The 20,015-nt window shown below is 45.9% G+C and overlaps 1 protein-coding gene across 2 annotated transcripts in view; it reads right to left on the bottom strand.

The window, feature by feature from the left end:
- Positions 1–20,015, bottom strand: part of PI4KA (phosphatidylinositol 4-kinase alpha) — a 2,470,135-nt gene that overhangs the window by 1,718,692 nt on the left and 731,428 nt on the right. For both annotated transcript variants that reach the window (XM_069619956.1, XM_069619957.1), the window contains exon 19: positions 1,565–1,615. In XM_069619956.1, the coding sequence (XP_069476057.1) occupies positions 1,565–1,615 (51 nt within the window). The remainder of the gene's footprint in view (positions 1–1,564; positions 1,616–20,015) is intronic.

Genomic DNA, 20,015 nt, shown 5'->3' with positions numbered 1-20,015 from the left:
AGAAGCAGCAGAGCTGGATGGAATATCTATCAGATGAAGAATCTGTGGGAGAAAAGCAATCCATTGAAATGAGCTATCGTAGACCTTACACTCCCTTTGCTTTCCTGGAATAACTTCATCCTGTTTTGGTTATATGTATTAAATATTCATTTTACCTGGTGTAGCTTCTGTTCACAAATACAGATCAAAAACACTCACAAGTTGTCTCCAATGTAGTTCAAAAATCAGTCTGAGCAGGAAGAGTGGAAAACATGTTGGAGGAAGGTGCCTTTTCTGGATTCATCCACATCGTATTAAAAACACTTTGTGCATCCACAAATCAATGTGTGTACTACACTGTTAACTTCTGGCTCATTTACCTATACATAAGCCAACATGAATGCTGTATTTGTTTAGGATTGAGGGTTGGCAAAGCTGAGACAGGTATAGATCGGTGGTGTTTGGTTGCATTGTTTTGTGCTTCATGTCTTCTGGCCAGTTCCATCACCAACAAGAGTAGACAATTGCTGAATATCCCGTACCATCATCAACCATTTCCACAAATTGCTGACCATCCCCTACCATCATCTACATTCACCAACTACAGTTGAGCATCGCCAAACATTTCGCAACCATAGATATCCATCATCAAACATGGCTGACAGTGGTTGACTATCGCCAAGCAGGCCACCTCCCGGGTTCCCCTTCCTGGGTGGAGGCCTGCATGACAAAGCCTTTCCCCTTCAACTAAGTCAAAGCAGCTGCTTTTGCCAATGCTCGAGAAGATAGACATTTCAAATTCATACCTTTAGCTGTGCTTCGCTTTCAAAATATTATCATAATGGGTTTTAGCTTAATGGCGCGAGCATGCAAGGTTCTATGCCCCCTCTTTCTGAGAATTGAACTCCTGTTTTGAAGACCCCTAGCTAGAGCCACCAATGCACTGCTAAACCAGCTATTTGAACAAGAATGACATGTTTACTAATTATACCTTTTTGGGCCATATGGGTATTGCAGAGCCCAATAAAGAATACCATGGAGTTTAAAACAATGGTTTTAATGGTCCAGGAAGGGGTACTGCAGACTCAAATTCGAGGGTTAGGGATTTTAATTTGAGTAAACATTTCTGCATGTCATATGGCTGTCACTCTGAGTGGTTTTACAGAGGTCAGGCCAGCCACACGCACAGATCTTTGAGGTACCCAATTAAAATCCAGTCTACATACCTGACACTACAGTCAGGAGAAAAGACTGTTGCCCAGAACACATTTATTCAACAAGTGCTTTGGCTGCCTTTTCTGCTTCCAAGAACTAGGGAGGAAAGCTTAGACTTCTAAACACTGGTGCATGGTCATTCTTAAATGTATTCACCAATAACCAATCACCAATTGAGTACAAGAGGGTTTCAGCCTCATTCTTCACATAAGGCAACCACTCCCCACATGAGGAAGGGACCAGCTCTGCATCACCTCCAGATATACCTCCGCCCATTGCTCAGAAACATGCATGATCTGTGCCTCCATTCATCATATGCAATGAGCCCTGGAGAGCAGAAAACATTTTGAGACTGTATTTTAGTACTCACCACTGCAATCACTGGAATCAGCACACCTAGGTTTCCAGCACTGCTTGACGCCTAACAGATTGAAAAAGGAACATTAAGATACAGAAAAAAGGACTGAATCAGACAGTATGAAAAGAACTTCAGCTCAGCGCCTACCTACCCAATTTATGCCCTGAAATCAGACAAATAATACAAAACGAAATGAAGAGTAAAAGATAAACAGGCGTCAGCCCCAAATGTTCCTGGGGTGTAAGCAAGTGACTTGTTCTGCAATCTCTACTCTATAGTCATCCAAACAATTCTATATCTCAATACACACTAACATCTAGCTGGTGTCTATTACCGAGAGTATGTTTTAATCAAACTTTTAAGAAATTCAAACCATCATAGCGAACATGAATTATTCTGAGGACAATTTCAGACACCCTTATACAATTAATAATATAGTGTGTGCTCATCTAAAAATCATACATTTCTTAGTTGTAAACTATTCATTCAAACAATTATAAACAAAAAAGTTATTACTTCAACACACATGTTTTGGGGTAAAAATTGCAAAACATGACTAGCTCCTGAACCTAATTTCATCACCATGCAAGTGTTTTGTCTATTTGGCTTTATGTCCTAATTTCGGCACCAGTCCTACATACCTTTAAACAGATTAAGCCTTCTTCAGAGTCTTTAATTCCATTAGTTGTACTATGATAAAGCGTGACACCAAAGAATGTAATATAAAGAAAGAAACTGAGCTTTTTCTTTCTTGGGGATGTGCCGCCTATCATAAATGTGGGGAAAAACAGAAACCAAAGATCTATTCCTTCCTTTTGGGTCCACCTTTATGGATACCCACACTGGAAGGACTAATTAAAACCATTTTTGCTTGAAGTCTTCTACCACAGATTCCTCATCTGATAGATCCATTCTGGAATCAGCTGCTCAGAAAACCTTTCGACAGTGGGTGTACTACACCTCGACTTGGCCATGGATCCATATTGACTCGATGCAGTATGTGGTCTGGAGGCGGGATGAAAGTCCCTAAAGCAGGAGGTTCCATAGCACCGCTCTTCCAAAGTGAGCATCAACACTACGCGACACGTCCAAACAATAATATTTGGTGAAGGTGTGTAAAAATGACCATGTTGCCACCCGGCAGATCTCTATAAACGGAACGCCCCCTTGGAGTGCTGAAGAAGCCGCCACACCCCTAGTGGAGTGAGCCCTGATGCCCGGCAGAAGCTCTTTCCCTGCGTGTGGGTAGCACTCTGCTATACTTGGTGGAATCCACCTAGATATGATCTGCTTACAAACAGCCAAACCCTTTCTTGACAGCAAAAAAGCTCCAAACAGCTGGTCAGCGCTGCTGATCTCCGCTGTACTTGCGACATAGAAACTAAAAGCCCTCTTCGGATCCAACTTGTGCAACCTCTCCTCCTCCTTGGAAGGATGGGGATGAGGGTAGAACACAGGATATGCCCTAGGAGATGTGGAACTCTGAAACGACCTTGGGCCACACCTTCAGTGATACCTTCTCCTTATAGAAATAGAGAAAGGAGAGGCTTGCACGACAAAGCCTGCAGCTCACTGACTCTTGCAGGCAATCACTTCTGCCAGAAGGAAGGCAGTCTTCAAGTGACCAACCGAAATGGGCAAGAACGCATAGGCTCAAACTGAGCCATCATGAGGAAAGTGAGAACCAAGTTAAGGTCCCAGTCTGAGACAACAAAAGGAACAGTTTAAAACGTATTCACAAGGCCCATCAGGAATTGGGCCATTACCGGGATTGTAATGAAAGACCCTTGATCCGGAGACTTTTTTAAAGCAGACAAAGTCGCCAAGTATCCTTTGACTGTTGCAACCTGAAGGACTGACGAAGCCAGTCACAGAAAGAACTCCAACACTGTAGTGGTGGGGCAAAAGATTGGGTCAATCTCGTGTTCCCTACACCACACCTTGAATCATCTCCATCTGCATGCATACAGCACTGTGTGCAGCCCTCAGTGCCTCAAGAACCTTCTCTGAGAGGTCCCAGTCATCATATCTCATCCTCCGGGTTGGGATACAACACCCAACCCTCCAACTGGGATAGAAGGTCTGGCCGATAAGGCAGCTAGAGAGGTGGGCAGATTGCCAAGTCGAGGAGTTCCGGGTACTACGTTCTCCTCGCCCAATCTAGGATGATCAAGATCATGGTCGCTTGCAGGGCTTTAAATGGGCCAGAGCTCAGGCCTGGCAGTCTCCAAATATTGCCCTTGAGCCAGGGCTCTCTGAACTGACCTCCCTTACCAGATTTCTTTCAAGTTTGAGTAGCAATACTGCTCTTGGAAGTTGGCTTCAGTAATGTTTAGGAACACAACATCAGTTAAAGAAATGTGAAATTAGGTACTATTCAAAAAGGCAAGGGAATCTGTAAGAGAATACATGGTTTGATTTGTGCACATATTGTATTACAGTATTAGAATGCCTTTAATTAGTATGTACAAATAATGAATTTCTTTCAGAAGAACTGTGGGATTGCATTGTGTACTGACCCTTTTGATTTGATGTGCTGTTTCATATTTTAATATATTTATTTTGGTCAAAGTTTTTACAAGCATTAACCATGTTTAAATACATCTTTTAAACCAGAATTTGTGCCCTTTCATTGCACATATGTAAACTCGATTGGCTGTTAGGCGCTAATCTTTTAAAGCTTTATTAGCTACATGGAATTTCAAGCGGCACAAGACCATTTTAGGCGCTGCCCCCAAATATTGCACAACAACCATTAGAAACCCTCCTCGATTTATTATCCCACTTAAAGCACTGATCGCTTTGTCCCCTGAGAACCCACGGGATAACGGGGATCAGTGGAAAGGCATAGTGGATGTCGAAGTCCCACTCCGCTAGAAAGGCATCCCCCAGTGCGCCTATGGCTGGGAATTCCCTCAAGTGGAACTGCCTGCACTTCCTGTTGGACTGTGACTAGCAGATCCACTTTTGGGGTACCCCTCTGAGCGAAGATTTCCTTGAGAACTTCTTGGCAAACCTCCCACTCGTGTGAGGCCATGCTCTGCCTACTCAGGGCATCCGTCAGCCCATTCTCCGTCCGCACGAGATGGATTGCCACAATGGAGATCTGGTGATCTAACAGCCAGAACCACAGTTGAATCACCTCACTGCAAAAGGACATGTTTGCCCTTGAGAGAGGGCGTAAAAGCTTTCAGGGCTATCCTGATCGCTCGCAGCTCCAACCTGTTTAAATGCCCTCAGCTCTCCATGGTGGACCAAAGGCCAATCATCTGCAGATCGTCGCAGTGAGGTCGCCGACCTTTCAGAGACGTGTCCGTGACCACCCTGACCTGGGGCCACGCAGGCCAAAATGGTTCCCCCGCCATGTGGTCTCTTCTGATCCACAAAGTGAGATTCTTCGCCACTGACCTCAACACCTAGAGACCATCCATCAGGGTGCCGAAATACTGGGATCACTGACCCCTGGAGTAGCGACTGCAGAGATCACATGCACAACCTGGCCTCTGGCACTAAAAAAATGCAGGAAGCCATGAGGCCTATGAGGCAGAGGAACAGAGGACGGAGTTGTACCATCTGTCACACACTGGTGACTGTCTCCTCGGGGGTGGGAGGGGTGCACCCTCCCAAGTGTCCAGGACTGCTCCGATGGAATGCCTTTGAGTTGATGTTGTGTGTGACTTCTGAAGGTTTAGCGAGAAGCCCAGCCTGTAGAGCAGCGAAAAGATGTCTTTGAGGTGAGAGAAAATCTTGTTGGATGATTTTCCCTGTATCAGCCAGTCGTCCCAGTATAGAAACACATAAAAGCCAGATCTCTGGAGATGCACTGCCACTACTGCCATCAGCTTAGTGAAGACCTGTGGAGAGGAGGTGAACCCAAAGGGGAGCAGCCTGAATTGGTAGTGTCTGTCCCCTATGAGGAAATGGAGGTATCCTCTGTGCCTCTGATGCATGGGCACATAGAAATATGCATCCTGCAGATCTAACGACACCAACCAGTCCTGCGACTGCAGAGCCTGGAGAATTGTTTGGAGCGTCACAATTTTGAAAATGTCCTTCCTCAGGAACATGTTCAAGGCCCGGAGGTCCAAAATGAGACACAGCCTCCCGCCTTTCTTGGGTACCAGGAAATGCCAGGAATACCAGCCCAACCCCTCTCTGTTCAGGTGGAACCTCTTTCACAGCACCCATCAACAACAGGACTTGCAATTCTTTCTCGAGTTCCTGTTCCGGTTGTATGGAAGCAGGGAGTGGTCTGTCTGGGGGTCTTCAAGGAAGGGTAGACAGAACCCCATTGGACGAGCTGCAATGCTCAGCCGTCGGAGGATATTTCCGGCCATTGTGGCACGTGCTCTTCAATCCGCCTAACCGAAACATGGGGAGAGAACTCAAAGCGGCTTTGCGGCAGGTGCCAGCCCTGTCGCTACTGCTGTTGTCTGATGGCCCCAAGAGGCCTCCCTACCCCTTACTTGGGTAGTGGGGGCAGTGCCTTTGTCCCAAATGGGACAAACTGCTGAAAGATGGTTTAGGCAGTTGTTGCACAGCCAGTCCCAGCGGCTTTGCAGCCAACTTTGAGTACTTGAATTTTTCCAAGGACTCATCGGCCCTTGGGCCGAACAGATGCTCGCCATCAAAGGAAATGTCGAGTAACTTTGAATGTTGGGGGAAAACCAAAACTGTGCAGGTAAGCTTGCCCGCGCATTTCACGAGCATTTCAGTTGCCGACCCCAGGGCCTTACACAGATGACAATCTGCAACGTCCAGGCCCAATTTCAGATTTTGATACGCTGCCTCCTTGCCGTTGTCTCCCAAACACAGAACACCCTCCCGCATTTCCCCTTTGGGGGATGTAATCTGCCACCTCGGTATGGTTCTACAGAGGACGCGAGTATATTTGGCAAAAGGGCACAAAGCATTGACAGCATTGAGAGACATGCTACTGGATGAAAAAACATGACGTCATATTTCTTCGACTCCCTATCGGTCGGCACATAGACCGCCTCGTATTAACCGTGGCTGCCTGGACCACTAATCCCTTAAGAGTAAGATGAGCCGACAAATAGAGGGGATCTCCACTCACAGGTTTATATTTTTTTTGTCAACTCTGCATCCACCGGAGTGGCGAAACAGGGTCTTTGCCCCACACATGCAAAGGGGTCTGCAATTGCTGCATTGAATGGTATAGCACTCTCAGTAGGTGTGCCCATCAATGATATCTGTGAGTTTGTAGACTGACAGTGGTTTTGCCAGAGCCCACAAGCTTAGAGCATCCACCACCCTCTCCACCGTTTACCTATATTGAGCATTTTCATGACCATGAGGTTGGGCCTGGTGTGTCTCCAGGTCGGGGAAGGTATCTATGCCGCTGGCTTCACGCAGGCCTTCCAGCAAGTTAATGAGGTAGGCAAAACCATCAGCGCTGCCTGACCATTCTGGCGCTGGATGAAATTCATCAGTCCGATCCCCATAACCTCTGAAAATGTAGGTGATAGTCTTGAAAAATGATGTTCGGGACTGTGAGGGGTTAGAAATCCAAGACGGACACAAAGGTAACGATTTGCTATTTATTGCATGGAAAAAGGTGACACAAACACCTATCTTTCCCTTTCCTAACAAGGAGGTCCCTGCCTAGCAAACTAAAACTAAAGAAAAATGACCTAGTGTCCAAAAGGTCTCCGACCCTCGCACTAACAAATACACCAAAATTATACAAGGAATATATGGCTAATTTTAGTTCAAGACAATTTCTAAATTCAAACAACGTTTTTTGAAAGCACTCCTTGTGACCAGGGTTGGGCTCCCTTCCCCTAGATCAATTCAGGAATACTTTGAGCACAGTTCTGATCAAGGTAACACAAAAAGTCGCTTCCATCCACTGTCTCTTACCCCTCGACACAGCCAAAAGCTTTTCCACAATGTTTGTTGACAATTTAAAACAACTGTAATAACACAACTTTTGTAATAAAAGTTCAAACCCAAAGGAACTGTTCTTTTCAAAATGTTCAACAATTATTAGCATGTCACACCTTCTTCAAATGAACTACTTTTGTCAGGATAGAACCACAATTAATGGTGATGCCACAGCTTGTCAAACAAATGATAAGGTCAATACATTCTTTGATTCAACAAAGGTTGTGCCAACATACCTTTTTTACAAAACCATACTTCTTCAAGCCAACTCCTTTCCTGATATACTCGCCTCCCAGGACTAACTACTATAATTCCTTTTCTGGTGTACTCGCCTTCCAGCAAGAAAAACTCCTACGACTACAATCAAACTCAGCAGCAATATTAATTCCAAGATTCTCCACACCAATGTCTCTTGGAAGGAGGACTGCACAATCAATGCCATTTCTTTTAGCTTCTTGACTCTTGGCAATGTACGTTCCAGTTTTCCCCAAACTGAGAACTTGAAACAGAAGGATTATTCTCAAAGTGTCTCTAAACTATTTCTTTACAGCTTCTTGATGTTGGCAGTTTGGGTTACAAGTTTCGAGCAATTGATATCCAATAAGTGACAGTTGAGCCCTTGTCACCTCTGTATGGTTTTATAGTCTCTTGGCTGTTGGCAATGCAGGTTATAAGCATTCCCCAATTTCAGTTTTTACCAGCCTCCTGGCTGTTGGCAATGTTGGATAGAAGTAAGGCTTCCAGTTCTCCGTTTCTACTGATTTGTACACATAAATACAGATGGGAATCAATCTGCTTGCTGTCTGTATTTATTTATAAAAATGGAAAACAACGGAAAAAAAAGTCTTTCTGTCTGGTTCTCTATGATGTCACTCATACATCGCAGTCCAATCACATTGCAGATTGGCAGCATGGAGGGTCTAAAAGTTGCATGAAAATAGCATTAAAGTTCTTTAAACTGCTGTCAGCATATATCTTAAGGCAGCAGCAGTCATAACAGCAACCGTATGTTGTTATGGAACATTTTTTGCTAGCACTACTTTCCTAAATGGCTGCAGGTGTGCTTTAATAAATTCATGTTAAACTCCAGTAAGCAGTGGTAAAACGGCCTGGAAAATGTCCCTAGTGGAAACACTGACCCTAGCAGGTGAGGAGGACCAGCAGCAGGACAAGACAGACCTAGGAAGAATGCCCAGCACCACAAAATGAAATCAGAGCAAAGGCAAGAGACACCAGTCCCACCAGTATGCCCAAACAGAGTCTCAAAATCAGCTACAATGATTTTCAAAACCCTCCATCAGGCACAACTGAGTGTAGTAAAAGGGTCTCTTGTTTATGTACCTTCAGTCACAGGGGCTGTCTTGTACCAGTCAACCAATCCCATTAGGGCATTTAACACAAAGGCTTTGACAGCAAGCCCCTGAGATTGCTCACAAAAACCACCAAACACCCAAGCCCACAGCCACAGGAAATATATTGGCCTGCTCCGCACCAGTAACTAATCTAGACCAATTCAAACCAACATACATGGTGCCATGTTGGGCCTACAAAGAGCCCACGTTTTGTACTCCTTCATTGTAGTTTCCCTGAACAAAGAAAGCCCGTAAATGCCCCTGGGACAGGGGAGGGCGCCGCTGGTTAGGAGGTGCTGGTGGAGACTAGTCAGGGAGAGCCTGGTACACTGTGTGACTTGTATGTGCGCCAGGCCACCAGTCACAGCGGCATAGGGAGCATTTAGCAAGGGGCTTGGGAAGGAGGTAGAGAAGATCAGAATCTTGAGATGCTTCCAGAATTTAAGGCGGTCCGGCTCAAGTCTGAGAAGGGCAGGGAGGCCATTCCAGAGGGAAGTGTGTGAAACCAGACTGTCTCACCCACTAGTCCCCGGCGATCTGTCATCCAGGTGGCCAGGACACGGCCATCGCTTTTAGATCCAGTTCCTGGGGCTGGACCGGTGCAGGAGGATCACCTGGGTGAAGAGTCTTCGGGGAGTGGGAGTGGGACACCAGATGGCGAGACTCGGTATCCCCTTCCCTGTAACACCTTTACCCCATCCTAGCAGTGCTGCCTACTATCCTACTAGGATACTTAGGAACTCAAACCCCCATACCCCCACCCTTCACAACACACTTTCTCATGGACAGCTTGCTATGAGAGAAAACTGACAGAGCTGTATACCCTACATGTCCCAATACGATAGACAGGGTCAGGCAATTACTGACCATCACACACACCTGACTTCCTTTACATTTCCCCACACGGATAAAAGGCGGAGAACGAGAGCACACTCGGAGCGAGGCAAAGCACACGAGGAAGCAGCAGTTCCAAGATTGCAGATTAATACGAGGCGAAAGATGGCAAAACAGAAGAGAATCGCAAGGAGGGAAGTGCCCTTGACCTTTTCGACAACGAACCGTTACTTTCACAAAATAGAGAATAGAAAGTGTAAGACCAGGAAACCAATCTGAAGAATTCTGCATTGTGTGTTGGAGGTACCAGACGCATTCCTGCGTAGAAAATCAAGGCGGGGAGAATCGCCTACTGCTGTGGTACTGTCCTTGGCTCCTACAACAAAGCAGCGCCAGTGAAATCAACACAGCCGGTGAGTTGGGGAGGCCAATACCAGACTGGTCTGTGTTGAAGCCAAGGTTGCAAGTAGCAACATTGTATAGTGAACGTTGAAGCGATTAGTGTATGAAGCGCATGTAATAACCAACGTGAGTAAAATTGGACAACAGATGAGTGATTGAACTTTGAAACCAAGATACAATACCTTAGAAAGAGTGGTCCGGCAACACACGAGTGCTCATTCGAAGGTCTCTGTAAGGTATCCAACTGAGAGGTGGCAAAAACGAAAGAGTGACAAAGGATTGTGATTTGAAGTGGTCCTGAAACAGGTAAAATTCTGTGCACAATCGCAAGTCTTCGATGTTAATAGAGTAAAGAAAGTTGATGATGCAGTAGATAAAGTTGGTCCCAGCCTGGCCGAGGGACATCAGCCGAGAGCTTCTGGATATGGCAAGTTTGTGTTAAAGTAAATTGAAAAGTTGGTCTGAGTCCGGCAGAGGGAGACTGATTGAACATTGTGTGAGACTGATCTGAGCCCGGCGGAGGGAGGTCCATCGTGAATCGTGAATCACCCGAGAAATTGGATACATGAAAATCCTACGAGCATTGTGTTAAAAAGAGGATCTGAGCCTGGTTGAGGGAGATCCGAGGTGAATAGTCAATCACCTGAGAAATTGAGTGTGTTTGAAATCCAGAGAGGAAAAGAACTTCTTGTTTGTTCGTCGCATCAGGCCCTCTGAAAGAAGAGACTTTGAAAGGCAAAGAGACTTGGGCATGGAAGGCGCTGATGCTAATGTTTGAACGGCACCCTCGTGCTAGAGAAGCCAGAGACTGCTAAGCTCGAGTGGGTCGCCTTGTTCCATGCTGAAAACGTGGGGAAGGGAGGCCCATGTCCTGAATATCCCGATTTAGCAATTCTTGAACATTGTTTCCCACATTATTTGTATTTAGAGGTAAGGATTGGCAATAGGTTTATTAGTATAGGCCTTTTTATTTTGAAAAGACACCACTAGGGCTGTGTAATTATTATTATTTGATGATCATAGCGTGCTCCCATCTTTAGATTCAGGATTAGATGGGCGTTTTCGACTCTTTTTGAAGTTCAATAAACATCCTTGAACTGTGGTCACTTGTGTCTGTCTTACTGTTTCTCTAGGAGGGAGGTATTTAAGGAGAGAGAGTTGGTTGCAGTGCGGTCCGAGGCCCCAGAAGACCTTGTGGATGATGATGATGATGCAGAGTGTCCGGAATTTGATCCTTGCAGCCACCCGGAACCAGTCGAGACATTTAAGGGCTTGAGAGATGCAGTCCCTGGGCTTAAGGCCAAGGATAAGCCTTGCAGTCCTATTCTGGAAGTTGAAGGGAGCGAAGAGTTGAAAGAGGTAGATTGAGGAAGAGGCTATTGTAGTAATTCAGCCTAGAGAGAACTAGAGCTCTGGAGACATTGAGTTTCTGGAAGAAGGCAAGGAAGGGGAGAATACCTCTGAGGAGGTGAAGCTCAAAGTGTGCCTTCTTGGCAAGTCTGTAAAGTGAGGGGAGAAGGAGAGAGCGGAGTCAAAGATGGCATCAAGGTTTATTGTCTCACTAGATGGTGAGGGGAGGGGCACGAGGAGGGTGGCGAGCAGTGAACAGGGGACCCTGTTCCAATTCGAAGGATCTCCGCCCTACTGGCATTAAGACAGAGATCATTAGCCGAGCACCATGCCTGAATAGCAGTCAAACAGTCAGGAATGAGAGAGGAGGAGGTGGTGGTAGTAGTGGAGGCGCTTGAAGGAGAGCCAAGAGTCATCAGCATAACACTGGAAATGAGGAGAGAAGGAGGAAATCAAGCGGCCAAAGGGGCAAGGCAGATGTTGAAGAGTCACAGCGATAGGATAGAGCCCTGAGGGAAGCAGCAGAAAGAGTGAGAGGTGGAGACGAGGAAGGAGCCCAGTTGCACCTGGGAAGGTCGATTAGAAAGGAAGGAGGTCAACTGATTCAATGCAAGGTCTGTGATACCAAGGATGTTGTGGAGCCACTTTGGGAGGGTAGCATGATTGACTGTGTCAAAGGCAGAGGAGAGATCAAGGAGGATGAGAACAGAGGGAGAGTTAGAATCAGGGTTTGAGAGCAGGACTTCACAGGTGTTCAGGAAAGCAGTTTCCGTGCCTCTGGATGCTCTGAAGCCAGACCGGTGGTCATGAAGGCAGCCAATGGATTCAATGTGAAGTGTCATTTGGGAGATGACCAACTTCTCCAAGAGTTTACCTAAGAACGGGGTAGTGGAGATAGGGTGGTAGTTAGCCGGGCCGGAGGGTTCTGTGGACGGCTTTTTTGGGAGAGGGTGCACAAGGGAGTGGTTGAGGGAAAATAGGAAAGAGCCAGTGGCAAAGGAATGGTTACAGAAATCGGACAAGGCAGGAGCAAGAGTGGAGATGTTGTCCTTGATAGTTCTGGTTTGGATGAGACTTTCACAGAACAGACAGTTTTGGAGACCTTGTCCGGTGCTATAGGCTAGAAAGAGGAGAGTATAGGGGATGGCAGGAGGGCCAAGGGAGGCTTGAGAACAGGTGGGGGAATATGGAGAGGGGTAGAGGAGAGTGAGGACAGGATGTCCTGGGTTTTGGTTGTGAAATGGTAGCCCAGTGCAGTACAGAGGGCCTGGGATGGAAGATGAGAGGTGGAGACTGCCGCAGGATTAGCGAGTTCCTTACAGATTTTCAAAAGTTCAGCCGTGTTGTTGGTGGCTCCAGAGATGCGGAATTGGATATGAGCCCTCTTCTTGGATCGGATGGAGGGACAGTGGTGCCTTTGGAGCAGGCAGCAGGCCAGTTTGTCAGTGGATGTGTTTGATGCATGCCATTTCCGTTTAGCAGCTCTGCACTTGTGCTTCAGAGCGGCTAGTTCAGAGTCATACCAGCTGTTGCATTTGGAGGCAGGCTTCATACAGACCCTCATGACAGGGACAAGGGTGTCAAGGGTGTTGGCGATAGAAAGGTGCAGAGGGTTAAGTCAGAGGGAGAGTCAAAGGCAGGGGTGAGAGGGGGAATGAAAATGGTGGCAAAGGCAGCAGTTGACACTCGCTTAATCGGTGGAATGACGAAGGAGACTGGCAGTGCAGGTGGAGGTTTGGCCAGGGGGGCCAAGAGCTCAAAGTGAGAGGAGAGGAGGAAATGGTCGGACCAGGAGAGAGGTGTGGTGAGGAGGTTAGAGATGGGGATGTCAGTTGAGATGAGTGCATTCAAGTTGTGTCTGGCTGAGTGGGTTGGATCAGTGGAAAGAATGGTGAGAAGAGTTACAGAGGTCACTGAAGAGTACAGTGTATTTACTGGCAGAGTGAGCATTGAGAGTAGCTAAGTGAAGCCGAGTTTCCCTTTGAAGGTTTTCCGAGTAGGGCTTGTGGGATATGGTACACCCATTGGTGGTGGAGAAGGGGCTAGGTGGAGGAGTGACAGGAGAAGGTAAGAAACTAATGGGAGACGATAGACACCTGTCACGAATCCCTGGGCCAGGACAGTGCCATTCTGATGGACATTAATGATACACCTAAAGGATGGTAAGTGTGCCAAGAGAACTTCTCATCTGCTTCCACCATTAATGGCTCCACCATTGACTTTGGTGTGCTCTGCTAAAAGCATTAACACTTTACTTTTGGAATAAAATGACTTCAGTTTCAGAATACTGTAGGATAGCAAAGCAAGTGAATAAAAGAACAAGGTAAGTAGCCATCACTTAGAGAACAAACATTTTTAAAATAATGAAGTTAAAAAAAACATACAAAACCTTAGAATCTTAGGTACTACACCCTGTAAAGTCTTTCCCTAGCTAGAGTCACAGATGCCCAGTGCTGTTTCCTTCAGAGTCTTGGAGTCTGACAAAGAGTTAGCAAAGCAAACAGGCAGTTTCTAAGGGTTTGAAAGTTATAGAACCATTGAAGAAAGGTTCTTAGCAGACTCTCTCCCAATTCAACCACCTTAGGTGGAGGACAGCGGAGGATCCTTTACCAGAACTCTACCGATCATGGTCAGGCCAGGGAGAGATAGGGTAAGGACTATACGCCCATTAAACTCTATGGAAATAGGGCAGTGGGGATAGTTATGTTTATTCACCCGTTGGCACTCTGATTCACTCAGGTAGACCCCCTCCCCCGTAGAAGCTCCGGATATTGTTGGCCAAAATGTTCTCATGCCTTGGTTCCTTTCAGGGAAGTTCAGTGGTCTTGGGTGCAAAGGTCACTTTTGGCTTCCAGTTTTGGGTCTGGCTAGCCGGCAGTTCTGTGCTCCAATGTATCGCTTCTGGATACTGCACAGTTGGACACTTGTGCTAGAATGAAGAAAAGAACCACCACTCCGGTGACAACCTCAGAGAACCGCAGGGCACAATGCAGGTGGGGATCAGCGATGGCCAATTTGAAGGAATGGCGGAAATTGGCACTCATGGAGGAAACATAGAAACTGGTCCTGCAAGCCCACTCATCATGCTGGAAAGTTGCAACTGCAGGGGGAGGCTTCTTGTTTCACAAGTTGAGGATCTGCAAAGTCCCAAGGATCAACTTGGGACGACAGCTGGTGCATTGAGGTAGCCCAGGAAGAAGCTGGTAATCCCACAGGATGATTCTGGGATGCTTCAGAAGGCTTCCAAGGGCAGGGACCTCAAGCAAGAGTCAAGACTGGTTGCTCCCACGTGATCGAGGGGTCAAAGCACTGAAGAAGGCTTTCTGTAGATCAGCAAAGGAGCAGGGCTTTTTCAGGACAGTTGAAAAAAAAAATGCTGGCTGGCCTTCAATGACGGCTTCCGGGTCTTCATCAGCATGCTGCTCTCCATAGGGGTTTTGGCTCCAACGTCGATCTGTTGAATGGCTGTAGGAGTGTCCCTTTTATCTAGGATTCAAGCTGGAGTCACTCCTGAGCCCACAAACGGTAAGGATTTGTGCCAAACTATCAGGGGCAGTTCAATCCCGGACAGCCTCTGGCCACACCAACTTCTCAGCAACAGCCACATTTTGGCATGGATGTGGACTGTGAACAGACAGACCCAGCACTCGCATCCAGTCACACACACAGGCCACCACTTTGCCCAGAAAAGCTGGAACTTTCCCCGGGAAAGGGCTTACCATATTTGGAAAATCCTGTCATGAGAGGGCAGGAAGACGACCAAATTAAAAGATAAACAAAAGACAGGCAAAAAGCTTGTTGCACAGTCATTTTGCAGTATATGATGCTCTAAAAGGCATTAGGCGGTAAAATGCAAAGATTAGTGTGAGACAATAAGAACACAAATGGTAGAATTGTATCTGCTGCCACCAGTCTGTCCTGAGCACATCATGCAAGTAATAAGATTTTTAAACAAAGTTACAGGGACAAAGTGTCCCTACCCACTTCACAGTACGATGATGTGTAGGTAAAAATAAACAGAGAATGTTTCAATGGAGAACAGAGTTCTCCTGCAATGACAGCCATAGGGACTGATCAGTGCCCCCAAAACAGGACAGCTTAGCAAGGCAAGTGCAGTAAAGACTTCACTTGCCTCCAAAAGTCATAGCTTAAAACAGCAGCAACAAGTTGGTGTGCTCAACTAATGCCTACGGAGCGAAAGCAGCAAAAAGAAAAGCTTTCCCAACACCGCTAATAAGCAAATCCCTGCTCAAAGAAAGAAGACAGATGCTGGTTAATGAAGAGGAGTATAGTGTATCTCCAGTACTGTATTGAAGAAGTGCAAACCACTGCTAATCTCCCACAGCAGAATCATGCTGGGATCCTCCAGACCACAAGACAAGGGCCTCCCCCAAGTATATATAACTATCACTCCCCACCCCTCCGCAGGATCTGCTCATCCCCAATGCAGAGGAAATCGCTACATTGTTTCTCAGAGAAGTAATAAACAAAGTCAATAAGCACTCCGTGCACCCGCCTGGGCTCAATGTAAAAATCCCTACAAAACAGGCCCATCCCTATTGCAGACGTTAATCTGCCCAGAGAAACCCCTCATCGTCCCGACTCCCCACCAGCCAATAATTAAAGTTGACACAATGAGTCAGCTAAACCCACCATAGCAAGCAAAACAGCAGGCATCCCCACCAGCAAATCTAATCAGTAACCAACCCCTGTACAACCCTCCAGGCCTCCAACAACAGCACTATCAGATCCCAAGGATGGAAGTAAAAAAAGGAGAAAAAGGGGTGGATCCGAAAAGGCACAGTGCAGAAACATGTTCCACCTCAGAAAGTGCTATTCTCTAATTTCTAGTCGGAATTCTAGTCGGAGAGAACAGATTTCATGCCTAAAGGTAGTATTTTGTTAGTTTTCTTTTTCATGCCTCCACCTCTTGGGCTTTTCTTTTCTTCTATAGATATGAAATGTTTGAAGTAGGAGTCACTACTTCCGACTCAAGGCACAAAATGTGATTGGCCACATCGACTGTAGTAACTTGCTGTCCCTTGAGAAGGCCAAGCCACAGAGGAAGGTAGAGCGATATTGTACATAGGATATTGTCAGCCTTTCAGTGATCCACTTACAGGCGATTCATTTTGTAGCTTTTCAGATGAAATATCTTGAAAAATATAAAGTGGTTGACTCTAAAAAGAAATTAAATATTTCTAAATTGTTTACTTCAACAACAGTTTGTTTTATTATTTATAACTCGCACCAACCCGGGGGGTATCAGGGCGCAAAGAAAGCAACAAGAAAGTTTTCAGCTTTGGTTACATTGCGCAGATATATACATATATACAAATTATGTACAATGGGGTAGGGTAGCTGGAAGTGGCAGAATTAATAAGGGCAGATAGTCAGAAGGTAGCAGGCATGAGAATGGGGGTGGGTACAGGAAGGGAGAAACAGACAGGAAGGAATGGAGGCGTCGGGTGGGGCAGTCTTTGTGTTAATGGTCATTTTCCTTAATCAAGTGGATGAGGTTATGCCTAAAGTGTGGAAATGTTTGCTCAACCCTTAAGGCAGGAGGAAGGGAGCTCCAAAGTTGTGCGGTTTTAACCAGGAAGCTACTTCCTCCGAGTGTAGATCGTTTGAATCTGTGCACCGTCAGGAAGTTGGCATTGGCAGTTCTTGTAGGGCAGTTGGAAGAGTGTGTCTTGAATCTGTCTATGAGGTTTCGGGGGGCGGCATTATTGAGGCACTTATGAGTGACTAAGGCTACTTTTAGTGAGATTTTGTCCGTTGTGGAAAGCCAGTTATTCGATCTCCTTTTGTCAGAGATATGATCTTTTTTGGGAATATTCAATGCTGCTCTGAGAGCATTATTTTGTAGAATCTGGATTTTGTTGGTTATATATTTGTTGGCCCCTAGATATAAGGTGTCGCAATAATTAAGGCTCTTGCCAGGGTGGTGCAGCTGTTGGTGGAGAGGAAGGGCTTGGCTGCTCTAATTAGTTTACATGTGTAGGCAGTAGAGGAGGCCATGGAGCTGACCTGTCTGTTGAAGTGAGGGTGGCGTCTAGGTAGAAGCCTAAGGTTTTGACTTCTTTGGCTACTTTGATGGTGTTGCCGTCTTTGATAAAGATGGTGTAGTTGTGGCCAGGTTTGTTGCTATTGGAGGAGGTGCAGAGGATTATCAGCTCGGTCTTGTCATCATTCAGGCATAGACTATGAGATGCCATCCATGCCTGGATGATGAGGTACACTCGATTCACCAAGGATAAATCCTTGTCATAATCTCCGGTCAACGGTATGGGGATCTGGGTATCATCGGCATAGTTGGTGTAGGTGATACCAAGACCATCGAGATCATCAAAAAGGGGCTTTGTGAATATATTGTTCAGGGTGGGGGAGACACATGAACCTTGGGGCACCCCACAGGTGATGGGGATGGGATCAGCAGAGGATGAAGCTGAGAAGACGTGCATGGTCCTATTATTTAGGAAAGATTGTATCCAGCCTATCGCTTCTTGAGAGAAATGGGCAGCAGAGTCCAGTTGGTTATTGAGGATTTTGTGGTCTACTAAGTCAAACGTCGCTGAGAGGTCGAGGAGGAGTAGTAGTAGTAGTAGTGCAGCTTTACCATTGTCTCCGAGTGTGTCAATTTGTGCCTTAAGGTCGATTAGTACTGTCTCAGTCCCGTGTTGGGGTCTGACCTCAGACTGGTGGAGTCCTAGGAGGTGATTTTGTTCCAAGTATTGTTGTATTTGGAGGTATGCACCCTTGTCCAGAATTATGAGCAGGAAGGGGGCTGTGGTGATGGGTCTGTATATGGTGGTATAGAAAGGTAAGTGATTGCTTTTTGAGTAATGGGAGAAACCACAACTCTTTGAGGTTGTTGGGAATGGTACCAGTGGAGGAGGAGGAGTGGATAAACTTTGTGATAAAAGGTGATAGGCCTCTGGCTGCGTCTTTAATGATTTGGGAAGGGCAAGAATCACCTTGGCAGTTCGAGGGTTTCAGGGTAAGTATTTTTGTTTTTTTCGACCTCTAGTATGGTTACTTTACAAAAGCTAAATCGGTGTGAGGGTTTTTATGTGGTTTTTAGGGTGGGCGGGGGCACGTATTGGCTGCAGGGATTGAGTCGTGAAGGATTTCTTTTTTGTCAGCAATCTTGACTTGTAGGCTGCTATTGTTTTGGAGAGGGCATTTTGGATGCTGGTGCACCAATTTCTATCCTTCACGCAGGTGTCAGGAGCAGGGATGGGCGTTTCCCTTTCTTTAAGGATAGTGAACAGTTCTTTTATGCTTGAGTTCACTTGAGAGATTCTTTGGTTGTAGGAGTCTGGCTTGGCTAGTAGAATTTCTTTCTTGTAGAATTAGGTTATCTTACTAAGGTTAATCTTGTCGTCGTCCGAGGGCGATTGTCTCCATATCTGTTCACTTTTTTGTTTATCAAGTCGAAGAGATGTCAGGTATGGTGAGACCCAGGTGTTCAGGTTTACTCTTTCTAAGTTTGAGTGGGGTGATGGAGTCTAGTGCTGAGGTCATTATTTTGTTGTATTCATCAACAAGGGTGAGGGGATCAGTGGATTTGGTTAGTGAGTTCAGGGTCGGTAGAATGAGAGGGATGAGTTTTTCGGCCGTAATGTTTTTTTTAGCCGGTGGTGATTGGCGGGGGCCAGGAGGTTGTTAGGAAGAGTGGGTGTTAAGGCCTCGAGTGAGATAATGGTCAGACCATGTAATAGGAGAGTAATGTCATCACAATATCTGTACGGTGCAAAGTTTTGTCAGTTCAGAGTGGGCCCACTCAATGGATTCTGTCCAGGATAATACCAGAAGCATGCATTTCAGGGTTCATGTAGTTAAAAACTGTGGGATTCTGGATAACAAGTTCTTCCCTTTGGTATCCTAGTGAAGGTCCTTTAAAACGAAGATTTTCCCTACTATGTCGATTTTATAATTCCTTGATGCAGGATAAGGCAACCCCTGTAACATCAGTATAATCTTTTAGTAGATAGCCTGTGAAGGTCAGGTTTCTCTGTATTTCTTGTATCGCTGTTTAATTTGCTTCTACTCTCGAGGATGTAGATGAATACACTGAGATCTCCTACCACCAAATTTATTTTGTTGCCAGGTTCCTGTGCATCCTTGGTAAATGTCTTTCTAATATCTTCCTGTAGAGTTGACAGACAAGTTGGCAAGTCCCATTTGGTTAAGGGCTGAGAGTCAAAAGTCAAACCCAGTGGGCCCAAAGATATTGAAGCTGTCACAGATGATGCATAACCCATGTCGCCTTCTTCCTCTTAGCCCTTCCTGTTTTCATGGGTTTATTGCAGCATATTCCACAATTTAATAAGCATAGCTTTCTTAAATGATGTGGTTTTCCTCACTTTGTTTTCTGCTGTGTTATATTGATATAAATTTTGCACTCGCTCGGGATCCCTTACTTGTCGGAATTAAGACATTAGCCCTTTCGGCCAGAAGGGCTCCGATACCTTTCTCAAACTATTGATATTGTAACAAGAGCTCTCCTCGTTGCTGAATGGTGGTCATTTAATCTTGCCCACTATGCCTGTTCGAATGACAAGGTGTTGCTGCAGGAAGAGGTTTTATCCAGATCGGAGACCCCAGTAGTGCCT

This window comes from Ambystoma mexicanum, chromosome 10, assembly GCF_040938575.1.
Source record: "Ambystoma mexicanum isolate Mex_15411 chromosome 10, UKY_AmexF1_1, whole genome shotgun sequence".
Classification (NCBI taxonomy): Eukaryota; Metazoa; Chordata; class Amphibia; order Caudata; family Ambystomatidae; genus Ambystoma; species Ambystoma mexicanum.
The sequence above is the reverse complement of the archived record's forward strand: the minus strand, read 5'-3'. Positions and strand labels throughout refer to the sequence as shown.